The 22,695-nt window shown below is 48.2% G+C and overlaps 8 protein-coding genes across 8 annotated transcripts; 4 read left to right on the top strand and 4 right to left on the bottom strand.

Annotated features, from left to right (window-relative positions):
* Positions 1–153: 153 nt before the first annotated feature.
* Positions 154–2,361, bottom strand: BGW36DRAFT_385593 (uncharacterized protein). Its single transcript, XM_046216927.1, has 2 exons — positions 1,258–2,361; positions 154–1,206 (listed from the first exon to the last, which is right to left on the bottom strand). The coding sequence occupies exons 1-2, from the start codon at positions 1,876–1,878 to the stop codon at positions 469–471; spliced, it is 1,359 nt and encodes a 452-aa protein (XP_046068829.1). The 5' UTR covers positions 1,879–2,361; the 3' UTR covers positions 154–468.
* A 3,491-nt stretch (positions 2,362–5,852) lies between these two features.
* BGW36DRAFT_430697 (Rpp20 subunit of nuclear RNase MRP and P-domain-containing protein) lies at positions 5,853–6,638 on the top strand (the record flags this gene model as incomplete). Its single annotated transcript, XM_046220878.1, has 1 exon — positions 5,853–6,638. One exon carries the CDS (start codon positions 5,853–5,855, stop codon positions 6,636–6,638), a length of 786 nt encoding a protein of 261 aa, XP_046068828.1.
* Positions 6,639–7,236: 598 nt separating this feature from the next.
* Positions 7,237–9,525, bottom strand: BGW36DRAFT_303033 (putative cytoplasm to vacuole targeting Vps64; the record flags this gene model as incomplete). The annotated part of the gene is made up of 2 exons (XM_046211844.1): positions 7,237–8,340; positions 8,389–9,525. The coding sequence occupies 2 exons, from the start codon at positions 9,523–9,525 to the stop codon at positions 7,237–7,239; spliced, it is 2,241 nt and encodes a 746-aa protein (XP_046068827.1).
* Positions 9,526–10,096: 571 nt separating this feature from the next.
* BGW36DRAFT_385587 (putative mitochondrial genome maintenance protein Mgr2) lies at positions 10,097–11,388 on the top strand. Its single transcript, XM_046216926.1, has 5 exons — positions 10,097–10,497; positions 10,566–10,592; positions 10,672–10,701; positions 10,760–10,850; positions 10,907–11,388. Exons 1-5 carry the CDS (start codon positions 10,443–10,445, stop codon positions 11,019–11,021), a joined length of 318 nt encoding a protein of 105 aa, XP_046068826.1. The 5' UTR covers positions 10,097–10,442; the 3' UTR covers positions 11,022–11,388.
* Positions 11,389–13,541: 2,153 nt separating this feature from the next.
* Positions 13,542–14,428, top strand: BGW36DRAFT_31183 (uncharacterized protein). The gene has a single exon (XM_046212487.1). The coding sequence runs from the start codon at positions 13,880–13,882 to the stop codon at positions 14,204–14,206; it is 327 nt and encodes a 108-aa protein (XP_046068825.1). The 5' UTR covers positions 13,542–13,879; the 3' UTR covers positions 14,207–14,428.
* An 811-nt stretch (positions 14,429–15,239) lies between these two features.
* BGW36DRAFT_301713 (uncharacterized protein) lies at positions 15,240–16,773 on the top strand (the record flags this gene model as incomplete). The annotated part of the gene is made up of 2 exons (XM_046211714.1): positions 15,240–15,808; positions 15,864–16,773. 2 exons carry the CDS (start codon positions 15,240–15,242, stop codon positions 16,771–16,773), a joined length of 1,479 nt encoding a protein of 492 aa, XP_046068824.1.
* Positions 16,774–17,041: 268 nt separating this feature from the next.
* BGW36DRAFT_302318 (uncharacterized protein) lies at positions 17,042–18,004 on the bottom strand (the record flags this gene model as incomplete). Its single annotated transcript, XM_046211769.1, has 3 exons — positions 17,042–17,198; positions 17,266–17,849; positions 17,903–18,004. 3 exons carry the CDS (start codon positions 18,002–18,004, stop codon positions 17,042–17,044), a joined length of 843 nt encoding a protein of 280 aa, XP_046068823.1.
* Positions 18,005–18,415: 411 nt separating this feature from the next.
* On the bottom strand, positions 18,416–21,018 carry BGW36DRAFT_303132 (uncharacterized protein; the record flags this gene model as incomplete). The annotated part of the gene is made up of 2 exons (XM_046211849.1): positions 18,416–18,749; positions 18,812–21,018. The coding sequence occupies 2 exons, from the start codon at positions 21,016–21,018 to the stop codon at positions 18,416–18,418; spliced, it is 2,541 nt and encodes an 846-aa protein (XP_046068822.1).
* Between the last annotated feature and the right edge of the window lie 1,677 nt (positions 21,019–22,695).

Raw genomic sequence — 22,695 nt, 5'->3', positions numbered from 1 at the left:
CAATAATAATGTCGAAGGTCGGCGTGCACAGTGGACACCTATCGATAAACATCCAGCGGCAAGAAGATGGGCGACTCCGATTGGCCGAAGCTCAACAGAGCAGAGTAAAGCGTATAGAGTGTACAAGACTACAGGCTTCAAAACCAGGAATATGGATGCAATAATTTTCGATTATGCTGTAGGCGATGCTACCAGATATTATATAGTACATCCAGTAGCTCCTTTCAAATGACACTCATCTTAAAGACTTTTCTAGCAAACTCCTGGCCTAACTCCACTATTTTCATACCATTATGTTCACAGCAACACTGCTGCCGTGTAAAACAGAACTCGTAACTCCATTCCACCAAATTCCCAATGCAATTTGGCCATTCAGCCAGCGTGATGGGTACCGTAGCCCATACGTTGAACTCGTAAGTCGATATTTTCATTCCTTCATTCATTCATTACTAACATACGAGGCATTCCTCACTTGTCGAAGGCCTTTGGAGCGGTTTCTTCCTTCTTTCTTTCGTTTGCTTCCCAGATCATCCGCTTGCGCTTAAATTCGTCGACATCAAAGGCCGATTCGCCGCTGGAACTGCTAGCAGACCGGCCACTGACAAGCGCAGTAAAAGATTTCTTCTTGGAAAGAGACTTTGGTTTACCGGGCTCTTTGTTGTCTGAGCGCGAACGCATCTTGCGAAGCTGGTTGTTGATCTTTTCCAGAGTTGATTTCGGGTGTCTGGAGTCCGGGGTAGAGGAGCGAGATTTGTCGCTAGGGGTCGTAGCCCGGCTGTCGGTAGTGAGGGACTCGTTGACAGAGCCAAAACTCACACCTGAGTCTGCATTGCGCTTGTGAGTCTTGCCCCGCACTTCGGCTTCCAGATCATCACGCCCTTCGATCGCACCGCAGTCGTAGATCATTTCATGAGCTAGGTCAAGGTATTTCTCCAGAAACTCATGCACCAGGGGCCATGCCGTTTCCTCGCCAGGTCGGGCACCCGACTTGAGAACATTTTCGATCGCTATCTTGCCACTGCGTTCCACGGTTTTAATGTAATTGAAGAAGCCAGAGCGCTGAACACTCAACTCTTCTGTTTTCAGCTCCCCATTCGGTACGGTGGATGCAGCCGTGAGGGGAGTGACTGGAGGAAAGAGCGTGTTCAACATAGCTAGACAGTTAGCCTTGTTGAAGGGCTCCAACCATATTTCATTGATAAGGATCTGGCAGATAGTCAGTAAGACGAACAAACATCCTCATCATAGAAATCCTACCCAGCGACGCAGACTCAAGCAAACGTTTTTGTAGTAGTGATGAGCCTTGCGGTCTCTCTCCTCAATGGACTCAATCCAGCGAACGACGCCCGGATACTTCTGCTGTAACTGTTGCTTCTGCTCGAGATTACTACGCAGAAACGGTGAAGTATGGCTGCTGAGGTCAATGGCCAGGCTCTTGAAAGCAGCCAGCACATCCTTCTGACGACGTCTTTCGACGTTCTTCAGATAATCCAAGGCAGTGAGCGCTTGCGGAAAGTCGACGTTTTCCAGAGTCGAGGCAAAAACACGACGCACAAATGACACCATGAAGCCCACAGGGAGCGACAGCTGATGTGGCGACTTGGAGATGTGCGAAATTAGCTGGGCCCTGAACTGCGAGGCGGCATCGGCGACGGGCTCGGTAGCGTTCTGCATAGCGGGGGATGCGAAAGCAGATTCTTTGAAGCCGGAATTGGGCGCCAATGGACGAGTTTGGCAATTGAGCGTGTACATGCTGCGGAGAGGAATTTCGTACGAGGCAGGGTGTAGCATGTAATGCTCGAGGATGAGGGGAAAAGCAGAGCCATCGGACGCCTCGATGCCCTTACTCGGTGGGTTTGCAGCAACCTGCTCTGCCATGGTGGTTGGATATGCACAATATGCACAGATATGCACAGATGAGAGTGCAGTTGATCGATAACAAGAGTAGAAAAGCACAAGAACACAGGTGTGTAGGTTCTTAGTTGGGATTGTGCTGGGAGTGCAGGTTCATTGAGTGTTATTGTTGACTGTTGATTGTTGATTGTTGATTGTTTTGTTGGTGAGATGGTTGGTTGGTGCGTGAGAGAGTGTGGTTGTCGAGAGCGATGAGAGAGAGCAGAGAGAAGAGAGAAAAGATACAAGAAGCAGGTGCAGCTCTTCCAAATATGGCACGCGGGGGGCAGAGGGAAAGCAGCCTCTCCACTTAAAAGTTAAAGGCTACTCTGTTTGCTTGCAAACAGGGAAAAAGAAACGAGAGGGAGACTCAGCAAGCAAACGAAGAATCCGCCAGGGAGACAAACAGAGACGGAGAGGGAGAGACAGACAGAGAGAGGGAGGAAGCAGCACAGGATGAGGGCGAGCGGAGAATGTCAAAGAATAATCGTAAATAATACAGATTCTTATGTTTTCCAGGCGGCCGGAGCTAAGAGAAAGCTAAGGCGGGTCTAGGCCCTGCAAGGTTAATTGCGCTGGGCTAGCGGTTCCGGCTGGCTGTGTCGCTCTGATCTAGCGTGGGCCGGCCGGTTATTATTTGCCGTTTAGTAGTCTTCAATATGGTAGAGATCTCTTTATTATTCTTATCTATCTCTTTCTTATCCTTGTCCTGCGTGGTGTGCTGTCTATTATTTAGCAGCCGTGCCTACTAGAAATCAGGAATACTTAACATTTAATATTTACTATTTACTATTACTGTTTAGTCTTACTGCTTACTGTTGGTTCCGTCCCGGCGGCGTGGGCGATCCGATTGGTGTCCTCTCTTTCATATTCATATGATTGTTGGTATTTGCCCCTGTTCTATCTCAGACCAACCGCGTCGCAAACTGACCGCATTACATATACCTTCGCACTCCTGCGAATGACCATTACTTGATTAACTCGATAATCCTGATATTAAACTCTAAGCATTTGACAAGCCGTGGCTAACGCTAGGCCCAACGGGGCATTACCACCACCACCATCACAACAAAAGACGCGTCTTTGTTTCAACAAGTCATTCATCTGTCGTATCACCCCTAACCTTACGCCTCCCAAGAAGCCATTATTGATCGGTCCAGAATTGTAAGTGTTATTTTTGGAGTGGCACCGGTGGCCATGGCGCGGCCTTCTCCACGATGCAGTGGCGCAGCCCAATCTATCGGGATCTTAGACTCTTGACTCTTTGACTCTCGAGTCTCCCTTGCGTCTGCGCTCAGGCGTCCTTTGATTCTCAGTTTTGAATCGTGCATCCGGTGACTCGCCAGTCCTGTCGGAGGCAAATCTGGATCTGCCTAATCCCGTCCTTTCGTTTCCAGTCCCGAATTATTACGCCGCCCGTGTTGGCGTGTTCAGCTGCAGCAGATCTTTGCTTCCTCCCCCCCACTATCTTACTATTTAGTGTGCACTGCGATCCGATTCCGCGGCAGTAGCTTGCGTTAGGGCTAACACCTCCACGACTCCTGGTTATTACGAATAAAATTCGCTCGGCCGAGGACGTTCCTTCGGTCCCATCCCAATGATACTTATCCGTACCTGTGATACTGAGCTGGAAGCAGCGCTGCAGTGACAGCAGGGCCACACTCCGTGGCCAGTATTTAAGTACCGCCTGTAGTGTACAGAGATGTCCACGCTAAAGCCGTCTGCAGGAACCTGCATGCGGCCCACGCCTGGTCATTCCGAGCGATCTCTCCGATTGTTGCAGCTACAGAACGCGACGAGGAGGAAGAGCACGTTGTCAGTACCCTGGAGCGTGCTGGTCAGCGTATTTTGAGCTTCCAAATCGCGTGGCCATGAGCATTTCTTGCAGACGACAAACATATCTTCATGCAATTGACACATCCAGAAATCGTAAACTATAATGTGATATGGATTTTCTTGGCGTAGGGCGTGCCAGCCGCTTTGACTCTGAGTCGGCATGTGGCTGCAACAGGTCCCAAAAATGAAAACGATCGAGTCGTAAGCTGACTTTAAATATTGGTCAAGTGTGACAGCTGTGCGCTATATAATTATCTAGTAAAAGTGTATATATAATTGGTGATTGTAAGCCTAGCAAGCACATGTATTTATTGTGACTATATCAATACATAGCGAAAAGATCAGTCATTCTTTCAGCAAGTTGTCAACTGATATCTTTCAATAAAATACGCATAAGCCATCCATACATATACAGCAGCCTGAATAATATCATATGACCAAGACAAATACCATAAATACGGAACATCATTCAATAATAGGCAAGTTTCAAATACCTTTTCTCTTAAAAATTATACCTATAGCCAACTTTAGATAAACCGAAACTTCTCCTCTTCTTATTACACTTCAAAATACCAAATTAGATAAGGAACAGAATTATTCAAGTTAGATTTACTGATTAAATATAGGATTTATTAAGATATTATGATTTCAGTTCAGTCTCTGCAAGCAATATATTGTAAATGGTATAAACAGTAGCAACAAAATACCAAGCTTCTCAAGAATTCTTCTGATTGTTATCAATAATAACAGATTTATCTTTCAACTTTAATGCTCTATGGAGACAAAATACATATATATTTACTTCAGGTTCTGCATCTGGAACCTCCTTTTATCTCTGTTAGTAGGCGTCTTATGACTAATAATATTCATGGTATTACATTAAAAAATTTCATTAAATGAAACAATTAGTTAATACCTCACCCATTTAACTTGATAATTATAAATAAATCTAAGATAGACTTGTATAAACAATCCTCTTTATGTTAACCCCATTCTCTTTCTATCATCAACAAGGGAGCCCTCAACAAGGGCCAATCTGCAATCTGATAGTGATACTGATGATGGCTCCAACGTGAAAGGGATTTGACTGAGTAGTGGATGAAGAAGATGATAAATGGGTTTTTAAGTATTAGCAACGTATCATCCAGCGCGCTCCAACAATATTGTTAGACGAGAAAGAGGGTGAGATGTAAGTGACTTTCTAACTGAGATGATTATAGTTGACATGACAGATATTACTAGCAATGATGGCAAGTCTGAAGACAGAGATGGCGAGTATGAAGATGAAGATACTATAAGAGAAACAGTCGACTTTTAGACAACAAGGAAACAAGGATGCTGCTATCAATTTACTTATTGTCCATGGGGTCAGTGTGTGCCACTTTACAATAGCCTGTTCGATTGATGGTCCCACTACAGTCTCTATCTTACTGCTAATACTTACTCTAGATTCATATAAACGAATTGCTTAGTCCATAGGGAGTTCTTTATGCATGATATTTTCATAACGTGCCTTGGAGAGTCTATCTAGGAAACGCTGCCACAGAGAAGAAGGCTTCTATGTATGAACGGGGTATGGCCATCCCTCAGGATTAGGTTTTAATGTCTTCGTGGCTATCTTCCTTCGTGTATCTTCCATGTGGTGTTTTTCTTTTAAAATGCTGTTACTATTGACAATGTCAAGTAAACAAAAACAGAATCTGGAGGCATGTAATACGACCAGGTAGATATTTGAGAGTCAATGAATCGATACCCGTACCGCATGATGAATGTACTCATACCCTGTCGGATAATTAGCATGACTTCTAGTAGTTAATATTTTATTTCCAGTCGTAGCCTTCAACGATAGCTTCCGGTTTATTCCACAAAAGTTTATATCTGGCTATGGTATAGATGAGCATGGCAGTCTCCCGCGCTATGATTTAAAAACTATGACAGCAGACAGCTCCGCTCCGCTCCGCTCACGTGAAATTTCCCTTCAACGAACATACAACCTACACCAACGATGCACCTTCCAGCGCACCAGCAATGCTACCATTAAATTAAAGAACACAAACTTATCCGTCTCGTCTACAATCCAATCTCCTACGACCCCCCCCTCCCCCTCCACCATCGCAGCCAAAATGGCACCTCCAACCCCCTCCCTCAACGCCGCGAACCTATCATTCGAAAAGAAAAACACCAATCTAATCAGCATCCCGCACAACTACCGGGTCCAAAAACGTCCTATCCCACATGCCCCCGTCGCATCGCCCTACGCTGGCACCGATGTGCCCAAGATCGTCTACGTGGGCAGTAAAACACCCTTTATGAGCGCCATCAAACGCGTACAGAAATTACTGCGACATGCGGAACGACGCGTGATGACGCCGTTGATTGATGAGAAGGAGAGGAAGAGGAGACACGCACAGCAGCGGAAAAGGGAGAGTAAAGCTGCTAGTAGTGGTAGCGGTGCGGAGGAGCAGGAGAGGAAGGTTTTGGAGGAGTGTTTAAAGAAACTGAGGTTAGAGAAGGTTTTGGTCAAGGCCACGGGGAAGGCGATGGAGAAGGCGGTGAGGGTGGGGAGATGGTTTGAGGAGAAGACGGAGGAGTATGAGGTGGCTGTGAGGACGGGGAGTGTGTGCGTGGTGGATGATATTGTGAGAGAAGAGGTGGAAGAGGAGGAGGAGGAGGATGATACAGCAGATGACCGGGAAGAGGACGATAATACTGTGACTGTCGATGGCAAGAACGAACAGAGCGATAAAACTAAACCCACCGAGTCGAAGAATCAGCTTCGTCGACGAAGGAAGCGCGAACGAGTACGACAACAGAAAGTGGAGGCATCTCTTGACGAAGATGGTGAACCGCCAGAGTCGAGAACCCGATGGGTCAATATGGTTGAAATCTCGGTCAACTTGAAGTCATGATGAGTGATATATTGAACAGAGTGTTATGTTATAGCGATTACGATACCCAATGCCATGATATGCAGTGAACAAATATAACGTATCAGAATCACATTGCTTATGTCATGCGCCGCTTTTCCCACAGTCATATACATACAAAGGGAATGATATCTTGATCCAATGTAACCGGTCAAGTGAAATACAACGACGGTCATCGTCCTCCGCTTCCACCGCGTATTTGCCATGCTGAGACGCCTCAAAAGATAATAGATATAGGCCTGCCACAGATTGCGTAGACTGGGTGCATTCCGAGCCTAGGCCATCCAGGTCGAGAAAGAATGGTTGGTCCCCAGAGAGTCATAACTGGGTAGGGTCCAAATAAGAAAAAGAAAAGCACAAAAGAACAACACAAGATGCGATAGAAAACAGAAAAAGAAAGAAAAAAAAATTAACACCCAACCCCGAGACTGAATCCTTGAGTAGGAAATCCCAATGCCAAACCCTTGAGAGACGTAGATTCTGGAAAGAATGACATGTAAATGTAGGGAACACAATTTATCCCGATAATCACGCCCGTTAGTCGTTACCAACGCATTGACAATATCCGCCAACACAGAATTCATCTGTCAACCTTCTGCCATCCATTGAGGTAGGCCATTAGTCCAACTCCGAGAAGAACAACCCCGAGCATTGACGCGTATGGCGTCGAATTTTCAAGCAGATGCTGTCTTCGTTTTTGCGTCATTGCTGTCACAGCGTTTTCAAACTCCTTCAGATTCTGTGGATCGATGCCATGATGAGCGTCTGAATCCAATATAGATATTTTATCACCAGCTTTTGTAATGATGTGTGACTCGGAGAAAGAAGCGTCCCTCGAAAGCGTTTCATTCGCCTGCATCTCTCGTTCACGCTTGATAGAGTCGATCATCTCAGCAAGAGATTTCCGGGCTTCGACAGTGTCGTCTTCTGCCTTCTCTGCCCGCTGCTTGAACGTTTCAACTTGTTGCTTCATCTCTGCTATCTCCGTCACCATATTGTTCAGCTTCTGCTGCAGCTTTTCAGTTTGAACATCCTGGACCAGGTGCTCAACATTCTCCGTTTCCGTGGTGTCAAGCAAACCATTTACTTGCGGATTTTCGTGAGACTTGGTGATTTCCTCCACTTCATGCACATCCTCGCCAGAATCATCATCGAGAGTCTCAGAAGCCGTTTCGACTTCTGACTCTGGAAGAGCGCGCGATTGTCGTGCCTTTTCCTCTGCACTTTCGCGAGCAGAACGTTCTTGCCGCAGAAGATCTTCAAGTTCCTTGACACGAGTATTTTGCGCCTCCAACTCTTTCTTGGTAATGGACAACGCTTCAATTAATGATATAATTTGACTGGATTCCCGTGAGACAGGAGAGTTTGATGCAGAACCTGTCTTGTGTGGCTTTTCGGTGTCTGATCTCTTCAAACTGCCTACATGTGGTTCTTGGGAAGGGCGACGGGCGGCATCAGGCTTTTCAGGTAGAGGTTGTTGAGGTGGTGGAGCTGGAGGGTCTGAGAATCTAGAGATCGGATCTAAACGAGAAACCTTAGGCCGGCCATTGGCATGGCGGCTGATGTTGTCTTGCTTATTTAGGAGCTTTTCTTTCTCGGAATTATCTGAAGTAATCAGTGTATGCAAGAACTCGTCTGTCTGGCGAAGATCTTGAGAATGCTGTTTGGCTAGTTTCATTTCCGTCTGATAGTGGTCAGTATGCTTCGTTAATCTTGGTGGCCTCCCACTTACGGTAAGCTTTTTAACCACCTGTTCGATAGTCATTGGAGACATATAATAATTCATCTGCCGTTGTTGATGAAGAGCATTTATCTGGCTGCTTGCTGCGCTTTGAACGCTGCGGTTGCTGGCCGAGCTGCTTGATCGGCCACGGAGGTGCCAAAGAGGTTGGGCGAGTGGTGAGGGCATCAAGCCGCCGCCTGAAGCTGGATCGATATCCCCAAAATTGAGGTCTAGAATATTCGGACCTGTGCCGTATACTCCCGCATGTTCGATCTTGGCCGATACCTTGTGATGCACAATGGACTTCTGGTCTTCGCTCACAATATCAATACCCAACTCGAGCGAATCATTCTCTCGTAGTTCGTGCGGTTCTGATTCTCGACTCTCAGGTGATAGCCTTTGCCCGTTCACAAAGGTTCCGTTTGAGGATTTCACATCTCGAATCCATATTTTTCCTCTGCGGTCCGCCCATATTTCTGCATGCTGTCGTGATAGTACTTTGGAATCGAAATACCCATTAATGGGTGTAGGAACCGTTTTGGCGTTTGTTTGACGGCCAATGCGTAGCACTTCAGGGAAATAGGGAACGTTGATTTGTTTTTTCTCGAAAGTACCATTGACAGGAATCAGCGTTAGGATGGCAGGAGGGTCAGAAGATCCCTGCATTACAGCACCCGCGTTCACTCCATTCTGTTGAGGACTCTGGATCATATGTTGAGAAGGCACAACAGGTGAGGGTTGATGAATGGCAGACATAGCCGAGGAGGCTGTAGGTCCACCGTTTACCGAGGTCGACGACGAGACAGGTTGTGAGCGCGCATTCGTTACGCCAGAGACAGGCTCGGACTTGGATGCCGGCCACAAGCCGCGGCTGTTTTTCTTTTTCGACGACCACGTAGCTGCAGGTGTGCCGTTGGATGTTGCACCATTACCAACGTGTGTGACAGTGGAGGTGGAAGTTGTTGAGCTATTGGACGATAGCGAGGAGGACGAATTCGTTCTTTGCACACCCTTGCGCGGCATAAACATGCGAGACACGTCTTCGGTGTTCATCGAACCAAGAGCCGCCTGTCCTGCGTTACCAGTAGAATACCATCCTAGACGAGGCCCCGATTGCACGCTAGGCGGAGAAGCCACTGCAGTCATGAGGAGAGAAAATTCAAGGGGATATCAAGCGTCGGGATGTAAATATATATGCTGCCCGCGCTGCAGCTGCGAAACGAAATGTCGAGATTGTATGCGTCGGTAAATATATAGGAACCAAGCGGTATCAACTTCGCGTGGTTTGATGAAATAAAGGCTTTTGTGTAGAATGGCGGTGTTGAAATGGGTGGTCGGCGTTGCGAGTCGTTGGAATCAAGCGTAGTCTGGTCAGAGAACTATCGGTTAGCTTCATTTCACCTCAGTCGCAACATCATGTCCACTTTTGTGCGTAGATAAGATGCAACACATGGCGAATTGGTTACCTGGGCCTTATTTTCTCGGTGAGCTATGACCCGCGCATAGAAGGATTCTGGTTTGGTCGTGTGTTAATCCTGCTCGTCGGCGATAAGCCGCCCAAAATAGACAATGACCACGGGCTCAGGAGACACCACGGGCCAGACGGTCGGCCACGGAGGGACGCCGACACGCCTTCAGCCAGCTTTCAAAGGCGAGGAGCGACAGGTGAGGAATAAAACGAGGGCGAGTGCTCGACGGCAGACAGATCAAGGACCCATGGAGCGGTGGTGGTGCTTTTGCTGCAGCAGAGCGGGATATGTCACGCTCTCCTCCCTCTTGCGCTTTGCCTCTCGCTGCACCTTGACTTCCCGTTGCAAATCACCTGCCGGTGCCCTCACGTGACCACATTCTAGAGGCCGGCAAATCACAGCACGTGCCGCGGCCAAAGCGGGCTAGCGTCTGCTTCGGCCCGTACGGGGAGCCATTGCGGCCACCAATGCTTGCGGCTTCACTGTTTCTGCGAGCCAAACAGGAGTATACAGCGCCTGCTTTCCACTGACCCATCGTTGCAGGGGGAATCTTGTTCAGAACCCGGATCTACAGTCATAGACCAAACTGACTCAATGCCTGTCGTTGCTGGTCCCCCCCAGGGCCATGGCCCTTCAACTGTTGACAAAAGTGAGAATCAAGCTAGTTTATTGCTCTGCATCTGAACTGCAACTGAATGCTGACTTGGATGGTTTCAGTGAAAATGGGAGCGATGATGGGAACATGTATGGATTCTCTCCCGTGCACGCACTGCGCAATCGTTGGAATGAGGATGGGATAAACTAACTACTCTTTCGCCATTAGCTGTCGGCATGATCATGGGCTTCATCGGCGGTATGTGGTAATCCAGTCCTAGTTTCGAGGAGCTCCTACTCACATTGATTCTTTGTAGGAGCCGTGACTATCTTTCAATACGGTGCTGGTCCCAATGGTGTCATGCGGACGTTGGGCAAGTATATGCTTGGCTCCGGAGCCACGTTCGGGTATGGTCGATATCCTCCTTCCTTTGTGCTGGGATACTAACAGAGACTGTTCACAGACTGTTCATGTCCATCGGCAGTGTCATTCGGACTGAAGGCCCATACCATGAAGCATGGCGCCGCGTGAACGCAAAGCCTATCATCCTTCCTCGAGAATTCCCGGAGCGACGATAGAAACGTATAATGAAATCATGGTGGGAGAATGAGATACATTTTTATACTTTGTATATTATAGGCAAAATCTAGGCGTGAAGCGCTGCACTTATTACGGTTGTTGGCAATATACCATTTTTAATATCGACCTAATCAAGTTGGTAGACGGAAGAATGGAGAATTCGGCGTGTTTACTGTATATAGTTGGAAGAATGGGCATGACCTGACATTAGCCATATCAGAAGATACCAAGGGGAGACTTTGGCTGGCCAAATCATCAATTGATGCCGTCGATTCTCCATTATTTTGGGTTGATGCTCTACATTTAAAAAGACATGATCAATTTAATATTAACAATATCAAGCCAGACGCTCTTTTACGACATCAATTGATGTATCTACATGTACTACATATTGATGTAGACAAGGCCATCAATATATCAATTGATCAGCTGATAACTTCACTTGCATATATATCCACCGGTATTCCCATGATTTTAGTCATCACTGAATGCTTCATTTCTTTAAATGTTTACTATATATTCATTTTCCTTCAGACATCAATTGTATTTCATATGCCCACTATCAAACCTACACTTAATGGATATACATTAATGTTCCGACGCCTGCCTTTCTCTGTAAATCTATGAAACCCTACGCAAATTTGACTGACCATGCAACACTAGACGTTATCGAACGTTATCTTATCCGAATGGGTCTGTACAAGGAAGATGATGATATGCATGACGAAACGCCACAATCATTAAATCTTAACGTTATCGTTGATACGAGGCGATTACGATAATGACTTGAAACGAGACTCTTCGATGTTACCGAATTATTTAATAATCTTCAGAGAATAGGGTTTGTGTTGCCTCAGGCCAGTTGCTGGTTTACAGCGCCTTGCCGATGATGTCTAATTTCTGCATATTTGATGTGTCACGTCGACAATCTCCACGTAACTCGTGTGATACGTCGTACATGACGCATCATGAATTGCGCGCTTATGGTGATATACGTGATTTGTCTTCGTTGCACGGCTTGAATAACGCTCTGGATGTTTCTGATCGAGACATAGTCATCAGTCATGGAGTTATAAACGCGAGCAATCAATGATTTGGAAATTATTTGTGTATTGTTGCACTAGTCAATCCTTGTTATGTTGGTTATTACTATCACCTCGAGTCAGCGGGCAGCGACCAATTGATGGATTGAATCATGGCCGCGAGACCAGTTCTTGATGATCGGCAATTATACGTGGGCTTTGTCCCTGCGATCGCCAGGAGTCTAGAATGTCCCAGGAGACGCTATCAAGCAAAGCAAGAAATGGCTCAGGCCAGATAGCTATGAGATATCACAGAATGCATCAATCATCAACAATACTAATGATTGATGCTCGACCTAAAGGATCAGGCTCAGCAGATGAACCGCCGGGGTATACAGGAGTAATACACGTACGACCTAATGGCACCTCGGCTAATAACGCCATTATAGACTAGAACCAATACTGACAATGCTACGACTACTCGAGCTAGTCAGTAATTAATACTCTAGGTCACTTGACCAGCCAATACTCGAAGGGAAATGAGCGACTCCACTAGCGAACAGCGCACAGCGAAAGCGAACACGAACACTCGGAACTTTCCGTGTGCCTGCCCAGTCACCCAGTGCCTGAGGAAACACAGCAGTCCTGCCAACGGGCAGTGGGGTACACGAAAAAGAGAAATAGAAATGCGGCAAAAAAGAGAATGGCGACAGTGAAAATTTTTCATTCTGTTGCCACCAGAGTTGCCTGGCAGAGTGGGCAGAGGCAGAGGGCAGAGCCGGGGAGCGAGCGCTAGGCGACTAGTGGGCGGGCGTTAACGACAAGATGCAGGAACGCGCTGCGCTATGAAGGCAAATTTCCTTGGTGCAGCCAACAAGATCGCTCTGAGCCTAATTCGAGATACTTATGCGATTTCTGCCCTGCGATGTCGCCAAAAAGGGACTCGCCGCAGGTTTTTGTCCCCTTGTTCGGGACAACTGTGCCTTGCGCGGTACCATGGTTGGAAGAGAACTGCCTACCCCTGGCGCTCCCCGCGAATCAAACATCAGACGCCTGCTGTCGCATGAATACCCTCCTTGTTTGACAATAACGTCAGGCCGGCGTATCCCCGTCACATCATCGGGGCAGCTCGCGCGCCGATTGGGGCAAGTCGAGTATGGGGTCCCATTCACACCAGTAAGAACTGGGAGGAACCAGCAAGAACCAGTAAGAACCTGCAGAAGGCGAGAACCTGGCCGCTGTCGGATAGCATGGCGCTATGCGAAAAGTCAGAAGCCAATCTCCGTAATAACAACAACAATAATAATGGGGACTGGCGAGGCGAATTGCATGGGTGATGGAAGAGGCACCTAGTGCCCTATCCCCACTCACCCTATGCTGGCCATGGGTCTAGGAATCACCAGAAAGCCAATCCGAGTGGACACGCGGGGGAGCAGGGCCAGAGCCTGGTAATTCTGTAATAGTAGGACTAGCAACAGTGGTGCATTTAATAAAAGACCGGGCCCCTGTCAATGGGCGCCCTCTTTCACCCACCGCTCCTTTCAACGTCCCTGAGGCTTCGCCATTGGCACTGTCACTCCTTTCAACCAAACCAACTGAGCAGAGCTCGCCCACACTCGTTTCACCAACACAACATTCACTTGCGCAAGCAATCGCATTCTCTTCGGCCCTATCCGATCCCGTCTGCCGCATTTCTCATCCGCAGGAGTATCGTTTGAAGAGAAACCCGTTGGGAAAAACCAGACACAAGTACAAGATACAAACCAGTCCTCTGACAGGAACATTTCCTTTATAACACCTTCACGCCTTAACAAGCAAAGCCGCAAACCCTCAAAATGAAGTTCGGAGCCGTTGTTGCCGCTCTATCCATGGCTGTCGCGCCTCTGGTAGCAGCCGACACAAGCACCATCACGAGGACCACCACCATTACCCAAACTGTTGTGCACGCATCCACCGTCTTGGCCTCTTCCAGACCTGCCTCTTCAACTCCATCCATCAGGCCGTCCAGCACTGCCGTGGTGTCGGCAACAACTTCCGCCACCCCAAGCACTGTGGCCACTCCCTCGGCTACCCACACCGGTGCTGCTGTCGCATTAGGACCAGGAGGTGTCTCTGCCGCCGTCGTTGCTGGATCGTTCGCTGCATTGTTGGCCGCTTTCTAATCGCCTGTCCTAGAAGGAGCCTGGTGTGGCGTTTGTCTGATTAAATCGACTTTTCAGACCTAATCAACACTCTGTTAGCAGCAGATCATATTCACGAGTGCCGTTTATCGGACGTTACGTTGTTATTATAATACCCTTTTCCCTTCGTCTGGTCACGCAGCATATAGCATGACCATCACTTTTTGTTTTTGGGGACTTTTTAGTCAAGATATCACGATTCCATGCTGGTTTTGGCATTCAGCTTGTAGCTGCGACTCTTTCCGCGCTTTCAGTCAACTGAGTCGAATTGGAACGCACAAACCGGAGAGGCCTGGGAGTTCTGGTGATGGGGTTGGCATTTTATCTTTATACCTTTAATTTTGAGCCACTCCATGATGGGATTGATTCAGAATAATCAATTTTTTTCTTCCACTATTATATTCCGGAAAGTAGATTTGACAGATATCAACATATAATCATATATTGTCGTCGAAATTGAATGTCGACAGCATGTCCCACCGCGGGTGAAGAATGTCGATCTGGTTGATCACCACCATTTCCATGCCAGCCTTGGCTGTGCAAGCTTGGTATAATGCGGTAGATGTGCACGAAGAATGTTAGCTGCGGAGCTGGACTAGTGAGGTCATGCATCAGACGTCTGTGCTGGCCCATTAACATATTGCATTATTGATCAATGCTGTCCATGATTATTAACTAATTAGGTGTGCGTTGGCGTGATAGGAGACGTGCCTTATCAGAGAGGCCGCCGATTGGCTGCCGCTCAACGCGTCGTGCCTTCTACTCCTGGTAAACAGTCGAGCGACCATCTTCCCCTCCTGCTATCTACTCTTATATTGTCTGTGTTCATTCTGGGGGGCTTGTCTGGCAAGTCGCTGGTATAGGCTCCCCACTTAGGCAGCATTACAAGGCGTGCGATTTCGTCTTGTGTGTTTTGCGACAAGGCAGGACCCCACGAAGCGCGCGCGCGTCTCCCACTTCCACAACGACGGCTTTGCATTGAGTGCAGAGCTGCGAAAGAATAACACCGAGCATCATGGACCAAGAAATCCCGCTTCCGCCACCGCGACGCGTTCGTCATCGATCTCCGAGCAAGCCATTAGACCAGTCTCTCCGAGCACCGAAGCGACCTTCGCGATTGAGCATCTCGAGCTTCCCTTCCAGCGACCCTGCTTTTTTCTCAAGTGATGATATCCCCTCTTCATCGTTGGAGAATTACCATGGACAGCATCCCGAGAATTCTAAGAAGCGACGGTATCGTGGTACATGGTGGGGTGAGAAGGCTATGGAGGCGAAAAGAAAACGAGCCGATTTTCGCGAGAAACGCCATCTAGACAGTGGTGTGTGGATGGGGAGTGATGAGTCGTCGTCGGAGTGTCTCTTGTCATCTGAATCATCCTCTTGCGATGACTTTTTCGGGCAAGCCCAACAGACGACATTGCCCGTGGTGAAGAGTACAACAAAAAGCAATGGAAGCGAGCATGGCTCTGGTCCTGCATTTGTACCGCGCAATACTCGCAAACAAGATGAGCCGAAAGCGCACCAAGCTGCTAGAGCTCTAGTTAATGACTGTCTCGAACAAGGTCAGGACAGTATTGACTTGAGGTGGGTGTCCCCCTCCCTTAATCAACCCTATCTACCCTTGCTTACTCAGATACAGCGGCCTTGTCCTAAGAATTCTTCCATCAGATTTACTTCGGCCCTTGTTACACTTGACGAAACAGCCACCGGTCACTGCCGGCCCAGTCACCGATGAAGTCTTTACTTCGCTGACTCCTTTTCTTCGCGTTTTCTTATCAGCAAACTCATTGACACAATTAACGTCCGAGCTCTTCGAGCTGGGCAATCTGAAGGTCTTGAGTTTGCGAAATAATAAACTACGCGAAATACCAAGCGCTATTCGAAGACTGACTGAGTTACAAGAGGTCAACCTATCAGTCAACCGTCTTAACACTCTGCCTTGGGAGATGCTATGGCTAATCCGGAAAGGCGATTTGAAACACATGATTGTTCAACCAAATCCGCTATTCTCTTTACACGAGGCCACTGATATTGAGCAATGGCATTATGGAAATCGATCAGACAGCATAACAGCGCCCCGACTGTGCGAATATGAGGGGCCCGTCCCTGAAGAGGCATGGGCTCCCATCCACATAGCTACTAGTCGCGTTCAATATATGGACAGTGAAGGCAACCGACTCAGTGATATAAAGAGTCGCCAACTCCGCGAAAATACAAGCCGCGTTCCGTCTCTCCGCGAACTGGCTCTTCTTGAATGCAACCGGGCTCCATATTTAGATCAATTCCTTGAAGAAGATCTGACAGGGTATCCCGAACTAGCCATTCGGTTATTACGACAGGCCACGGCAGTCCGGGACGCTGGCGGAATGACCTGCTCTATTTGCCATCGCAGCTGCGTGATTCCTCGTACGGAGTGGATGGAATGGTGGGACTGCACTACATATGAGAATGGTCTGAAAGGCCCACGGGCATCAGGTGCAGAGTTGCGTCCTCTGCCATTTCTCCGTCGAGGCTGCAGCTGGGGATGCGTCCCCACAGATCAGAATTAACTTGCAGCATCGGATTTGATGTTTATTTAAATATTCGTTGAAGTTTGTTGGGTGTTATTTGCAGATTTAGTTTCATGTACATGACGACGGCATTTTTGTATTAGCCGAGTAGCTGTTAAATATTTATCAATTGGATTGTAAATACACAATTCTAACACTGTTAACAAGCCTAGCAATGATTTCATCTCATTAATTGTTACTCCATTAGCTATTATCCACCCGTATCATATACACAGAGCCATAACCCGAGCTACTTTTCAACCACTGACTATTCCACCTTCTTACCCTCCTCTCTTAAACCCGAAGTCGTCGAGGCCTTTGCTTCAATATCCGCCGCCCACAGCGCTGCACCGACGGTATTAGTATACGAAAAGAAAATCGATACGACCGGAACCATTTCGAGCGCAAAACCCAGCACGCCAAAACTAAAACCACCCGTTAGCTCGCTCCCCTCGAAAGAACATTCTTAACCGAAAAAGAGACCAAACAAACCTCGTATACGCCGGCGTATGCCTCTGTACCCACTCCTCCCTCTCGCTCCCCTTCCACCCCTTCAACTGAAAATACCGCTCATGCACCCCCAGCCCGAATTTCCTACCCTGCAGCACAACAAAAAGCAGCGTTCCAACCACCGGCACAAAATTGAGCGGGAGATACATTATTGTCTGCATCAAAGATGTCGGCGAGAACCCGCGAAAGGGGGTTTTTATTAGTCTTCCCAATCGCGCGATGGGATCGGCAGCACTTGCTTTGAGCTGTCGTCCATTGGTGACTAGCGCCTCGTGGCCTGCGGAGATGAGCGTCCCGTCGAAGGTATCCACGAGGGCGGCTGCTTCGTGCGTCAGAAAGGAGCGGGATAGGGTGTTTGTGATCGTTGAGCTTTCGCTGAGGACGAGTAGTAAGGTGGATATAGGCGCCACGAGGGGGCCGGAAGTGATGGCTAGGAGGGCAAGTTGCGGGACGTATGTGAAGAAGAACATGGCGGATGTGACGCTTAGGCCTAGAGAGAGCGTTGGGCCGATGCGGGAGAGGAGTGGTTTCCAGAGACTGCGATGGGCGAGAAAGTAGAATATGCCCTGCAATAGACAAATGGTTAGTGATGAGGAGGAAGGTTGGTGGGTGGTTGGACCTTGATGGGATAGATGTAGGCGCCTGATTTGGCGGCGCTGCTGGCCAGGGATCCGACGCGTAGGGCCTCGGATTTGACGGCTTGCTTGACTCTTTCTGCCATTGTGTCTGATGTGGTTATGGATTGTGTAGAAGAGGGTTGGGTGTGTATGTTGAAACTTGAGGGCAGTTGCGAGCAGATCAATGACGACATATACCTCATTCACCCGGCCAATCGGAACACTCCCACATACTTAGAAAAGTGGTGAATACCATTCAAGACAATCCATTCTACGCAACGTTGGATCTACCTGACTCATTTACAGAAACATAAACACTGAATTCATATACCGCCTCAAGCCAACTGTCCTGTCCTGACTATAAAGGGAATATCCAAGTTCCAACACTCCTTATATTCATGATCACCAAACGCCACACCATTCATGAGTAGATATAAAAAACAAAACAATCGCTAATGTGATGAAGAACCCAATAAAATATTGCTGCGCGCTCGATTATATCCGCGGAAGGAAGTTTATCTGCTGCGGTCCGCCCGTGCTGAGTGCCAGATAGTATCCCCGCTGAGAGCAGAGAAACTCATAGACGCAAAGTTGCGCCAGCTAGAATGGGGAGCGGAGGAGGCAAGATTGTTGCCGGATAGTAGAGGGGCGTCGGGACCCTCGCCGTCTTCTAAAGTTGAATCGTCGACTGTATTTGCTAGAATAGGTACAGCAGAAGTGCGCGTTTCGACGGATGGTTCTCCATTTTGCACACGGGATTCGGAACCAGAGTCTCGCTGAGCCATAGAGCGGACAACGTCGCCTTTACATATTGGACAGGTGCGTCGACGGGTAGTTAACCATGGTGTGCTAGTGTCCGGGTTAGTAAGTGAACAAAAAATTGAAATTGAAATGTCAGGAAGTAAGCTTACATGCACTCCGCATGGAATTCGTGTCCGCATGGAAGACTCATCACTTGGCTTTGTCCGTCGACATACTCCTCTAAGCAGACTACGCATTCAACTTGTCGTCCGATATACTTTCGCCTCCACAGACTGGAGCTTGCATTGCTTTTTTCGGTGCTAGGTGATAGAGTATCGGTTTTTATAATTGTGCCAGACACCGTCTGGGATCGCGGTCGCGAGCGGCTGAGTGTATCCAAGGGCCCCGAGCTAAGTAGAGGAGATGTTGATGTAAATGAAGCTACAGACCCTGGGCTAGGTGACCGAGGGCTGCTTGAGGTGGTGGTGGATTGTGAAGTTATAGTGTGGTAGGTCCTAATTGGAAGTCTTTCAACTACTGACTTTGGCGCCCGCCATCTTCGTCGACGGATCCGAGATCGTAGGAGAAGCAAAGCGTAGACAACAGTCAGTGTTATTAGTGGACTCACAACTAGAACCAAAAGTGTGTCGAAGAAAGGGTTGGTTGACATAGTTGTTGGGGTTAGAGTGACCCAAAGACCATCGTGGTCATTCAAAATCAACCTCTCTTCCCCGAGAGTAGAACCCTTAACATTATTAAGGGAATGGAGGTGACTTTTCATTGATCGATCGGCCGCATGATTCCATCCAAAAAGTCTAGCAAACCACCAACGCTCTTCGACAGAATTTAATTGAGACTTGGAGCTTTTGCCACCGTTTTTGGAAGCCTTTTTGCTGTTAATCTCAGCTTCGGTGGGTTTCCTCGCGTATGTGTATTCGCCACTTCCTGGCGTGATGCTACCACCTTTAAGGTTCGAATTTTTGCTGTTATCGACCTTGTCATCGATCTTTTCTGGTTTTCTTTTTTCATCGGCGGAATTAGATCCCGCCTTCGAGGTGGTTTTGGGCAATACAAGATCTGGATCCCGCCAGTCATGTACTCCGATTTCAAATCCATCTCCATCAACTAGATGGGTCGCAGAATCTTCCACCGCTTTTTCAGTCTTCTTTGCTCGATTTTTAGCGGAACCGGACCCCTTGGACTCATTAGAATATTCTTCCTCGTCCCAGTCCTCAATCACAACCCAATCAATGCCTCCACTGCTAGGTGGTCGGCGACTGTCCTCTGAAATCACCCCCTGGTCAGACCGCAGCCATATCTTGGACAAGAAGGATGAGAAGAAACCACCTCCTGACGGGCCGGTTTTGAGAGATCCTTTCGCTTGATTAGTAGACGTAGGAGCACTGGTCGATTTTGAGGTCGTTGTAGCGACGGTGTCTTGCTGTTGTTTTTTCGGTGGAATCTTGGCTACAAAATCACTTTGTCTCTCGAGAACTGTCCTCTCTGTGACAAGAGAGGAAAGCAGATGGGCAGTGGTGTATGAGGTAAATATAGCAGGAATTGTAACATTCGAGGTGTCCCCACGCGCGTACATTGTGACCAGGCTTCCACCTTTTGTATCGTCCCCAACGATTAATGCGGTACCACCTCGTCGTTGTACCCACATGACTTTCTCCAAGAAACCACAGCCTCCTCGACTAAGGAGAACGATTTTACCGGCGATCTCTGCGCTTTCTTGGAGAGACTGTATGTCGGCGTGAGCGGGAGTTGGTTTGTCGCCTTCTTTCTCCAAGTGGCTCGGAACCAGAGGACGATGTAAGTGATCATCCGTGCCGTCGTTTGAGACCAACCCAGCGCTTTTCTCCGGTGTATCATGACTCGCATCACTGGCCCGGCGGTCTTTGACGGAAGTCTGGTCTGACGGAGAGCCGGTGCCTGAGAGAAGCGCGGATTCTTTCAAGCCTTTGTCTTGCTTGGACTGCCCATCTTGATCCCATCCGGGAACATCTGAGCAGCCGAGCTCGCCTTCAGTTTCGGCAGTACCAGCACCCCTTCTCAGGGTGTCTTCACTAAATCCTCTGCCGATCCAAAGTGGACCACTCAGACCCTTGGTCGGCAGTAGCGGACCAAACGCTGCAGGTCTGGCCAGGAAGAAGGTCGAGTTATCATCAGTGAGGCTGATGATGGCTGACGGAGGGAATAAAGAGGTCGGGGCATTGAATGAAAACAGAGCACGTAATCGGTTCGATCGGCCAGCGATAGGGGCGTCGGCGTCAACGCTGCGACGAGGCTCGGCAGTTACCAGAGAGAGGAAGGTCAGGAGAATAGGGAGAAAGATGAAGCAAAATATAAGGAGTAAGAGCCGTGGCGGGCGCATCCTGGCTGTGTGGCAGCTCAGCTGGGCGTTTGGGATATCAGTCGGATGGAGGGCGGCGTGCAGAACCAGGCAATGGGATTACGAGTCCCGGACCAAGCACAGAGGCCTCAGCAGGTGAGACGAAGCGTCGATCATCGAGAAACACGCAAATTGAACTCTTGTGGGGGATCCGACAAGAAGAAAAGCTATAACACAAAAGAAAGGGGCGATCGAAGCGTGTGGTAGATGTGGTGGATGAGGCGATGGGGGGGTTTGTTCGTAAGTCAAGCGGCGGTCGGAAACGGGAGGCGTGACGCTGTCACTCGAGTGGGCAGCGGGCAGCAGCAGCAGCGGTGGACTGGGCATGCGCCAAGCCTTGCCAGCCGATGAATCATGAGCCTGGGCTGTGCTGTGTTTGCGGCTGCACCGCTACGCTGTACAGGGACTAGTGCACGACTGCACATGTACGCTGCACGTAACCAGTCAGAAAAAGGCCTCGCCAGCACACACTAAACACTATTAGCTAATTACTAACCTGCAAGGCTCTGCCTGCTGCAAGAAGACAATGCGACGTATTCGTGTAGCTAGTCGAAGTCTCAAGATATCGCAGGAGCCCTCACACAGAGTTCTCAATGTCACCAGAGAGCATCAGGCGTCGGCTACGTCATGTCACGTGCAGATAAGATTCATTCATATACAATGACAACTGAGAGCGCTCCGTTGTCATCAATCAGACAGGCATTCTGTACTCTTTTCTTGACATCCAAGTCTGCTACTCTGCCTATTACAATGGACGGCATATCAATTTCAAGTTGGCAAAACACCATATATATGTACAATGGCCTGGACTGTACTGTTGGCTTTTGGTATCGAATTGCTTGAAATGAGCCCTTTTTCTCTGCTCAAAGAGTATCAGATACATGTCAGCTAGTATAGATGATATTTTAAGGTCTACGTTGTATCAGGCAAGAACACATGTGGGACTGCCATCAGATAGCTCGATAGTAATGAGTTATTTCTGCAATAGATTATGTGCATACTAGATTGTTAACGATTAAATAGTATAACTTTTCAAAAACTTCATTACACTCTTTATTACTCTTTTAATTTATCCCCATTCTTCATGCAGTCAGTAGGTGCTTATGTCTTTGCATGCCAGCATTCACTACTCATTGATCTACTACATTCCCTTAACAAATTTCGTTCATGAGAACTCTACCAACTGAGATGTTCTTATCAAAATCACAGAGCAACATACCAGGTGAAAACGCCTTGAAAAGCAAGAGAAGGGACAGTTGAAAGAACAGGGGGTATTGCACATTGTAAGTGTGAATCCATCTCTAACTTCACAACACTAATGTCAAAAATCAAAGAATAGTTCATGCATCATGGGGCTTAGGGTACAGATTGGATACCGCCTGGCAGAAAGCCAACAGCAGCACTACAGAATGAGATGAAGCACAGCGCGACTGCCTCATTGGGCCTAGGTACACACCCTCTGCGCTGCGCCTTCCTTCCTGTTCCTGAGAAACACCTGAACTGTTTGCTGATCTTTCATCCTTCAAGCCCCCTCCCACCCCTCCCAAGACCAAGGCAGAGGCAGAGGAAGAGAAGAGGGACAAAGGTGGCAGTAGCGACAACTCCACCAGGAACTGCCTCGTCTCTGAATCAATTTGCTACCACAACTCCAGAATCCCT

This window comes from Talaromyces proteolyticus (assembly GCF_021365285.1).
Source record: "Talaromyces proteolyticus strain PMI_201 chromosome Unknown BGW36scaffold_10, whole genome shotgun sequence".
Lineage (NCBI taxonomy): Eukaryota > Fungi > Ascomycota > Eurotiomycetes > Eurotiales > Trichocomaceae > Talaromyces > Talaromyces proteolyticus.
Note: the sequence above shows the minus strand (reverse complement) of the source record. Positions and strands in the feature narration are given on the sequence as shown.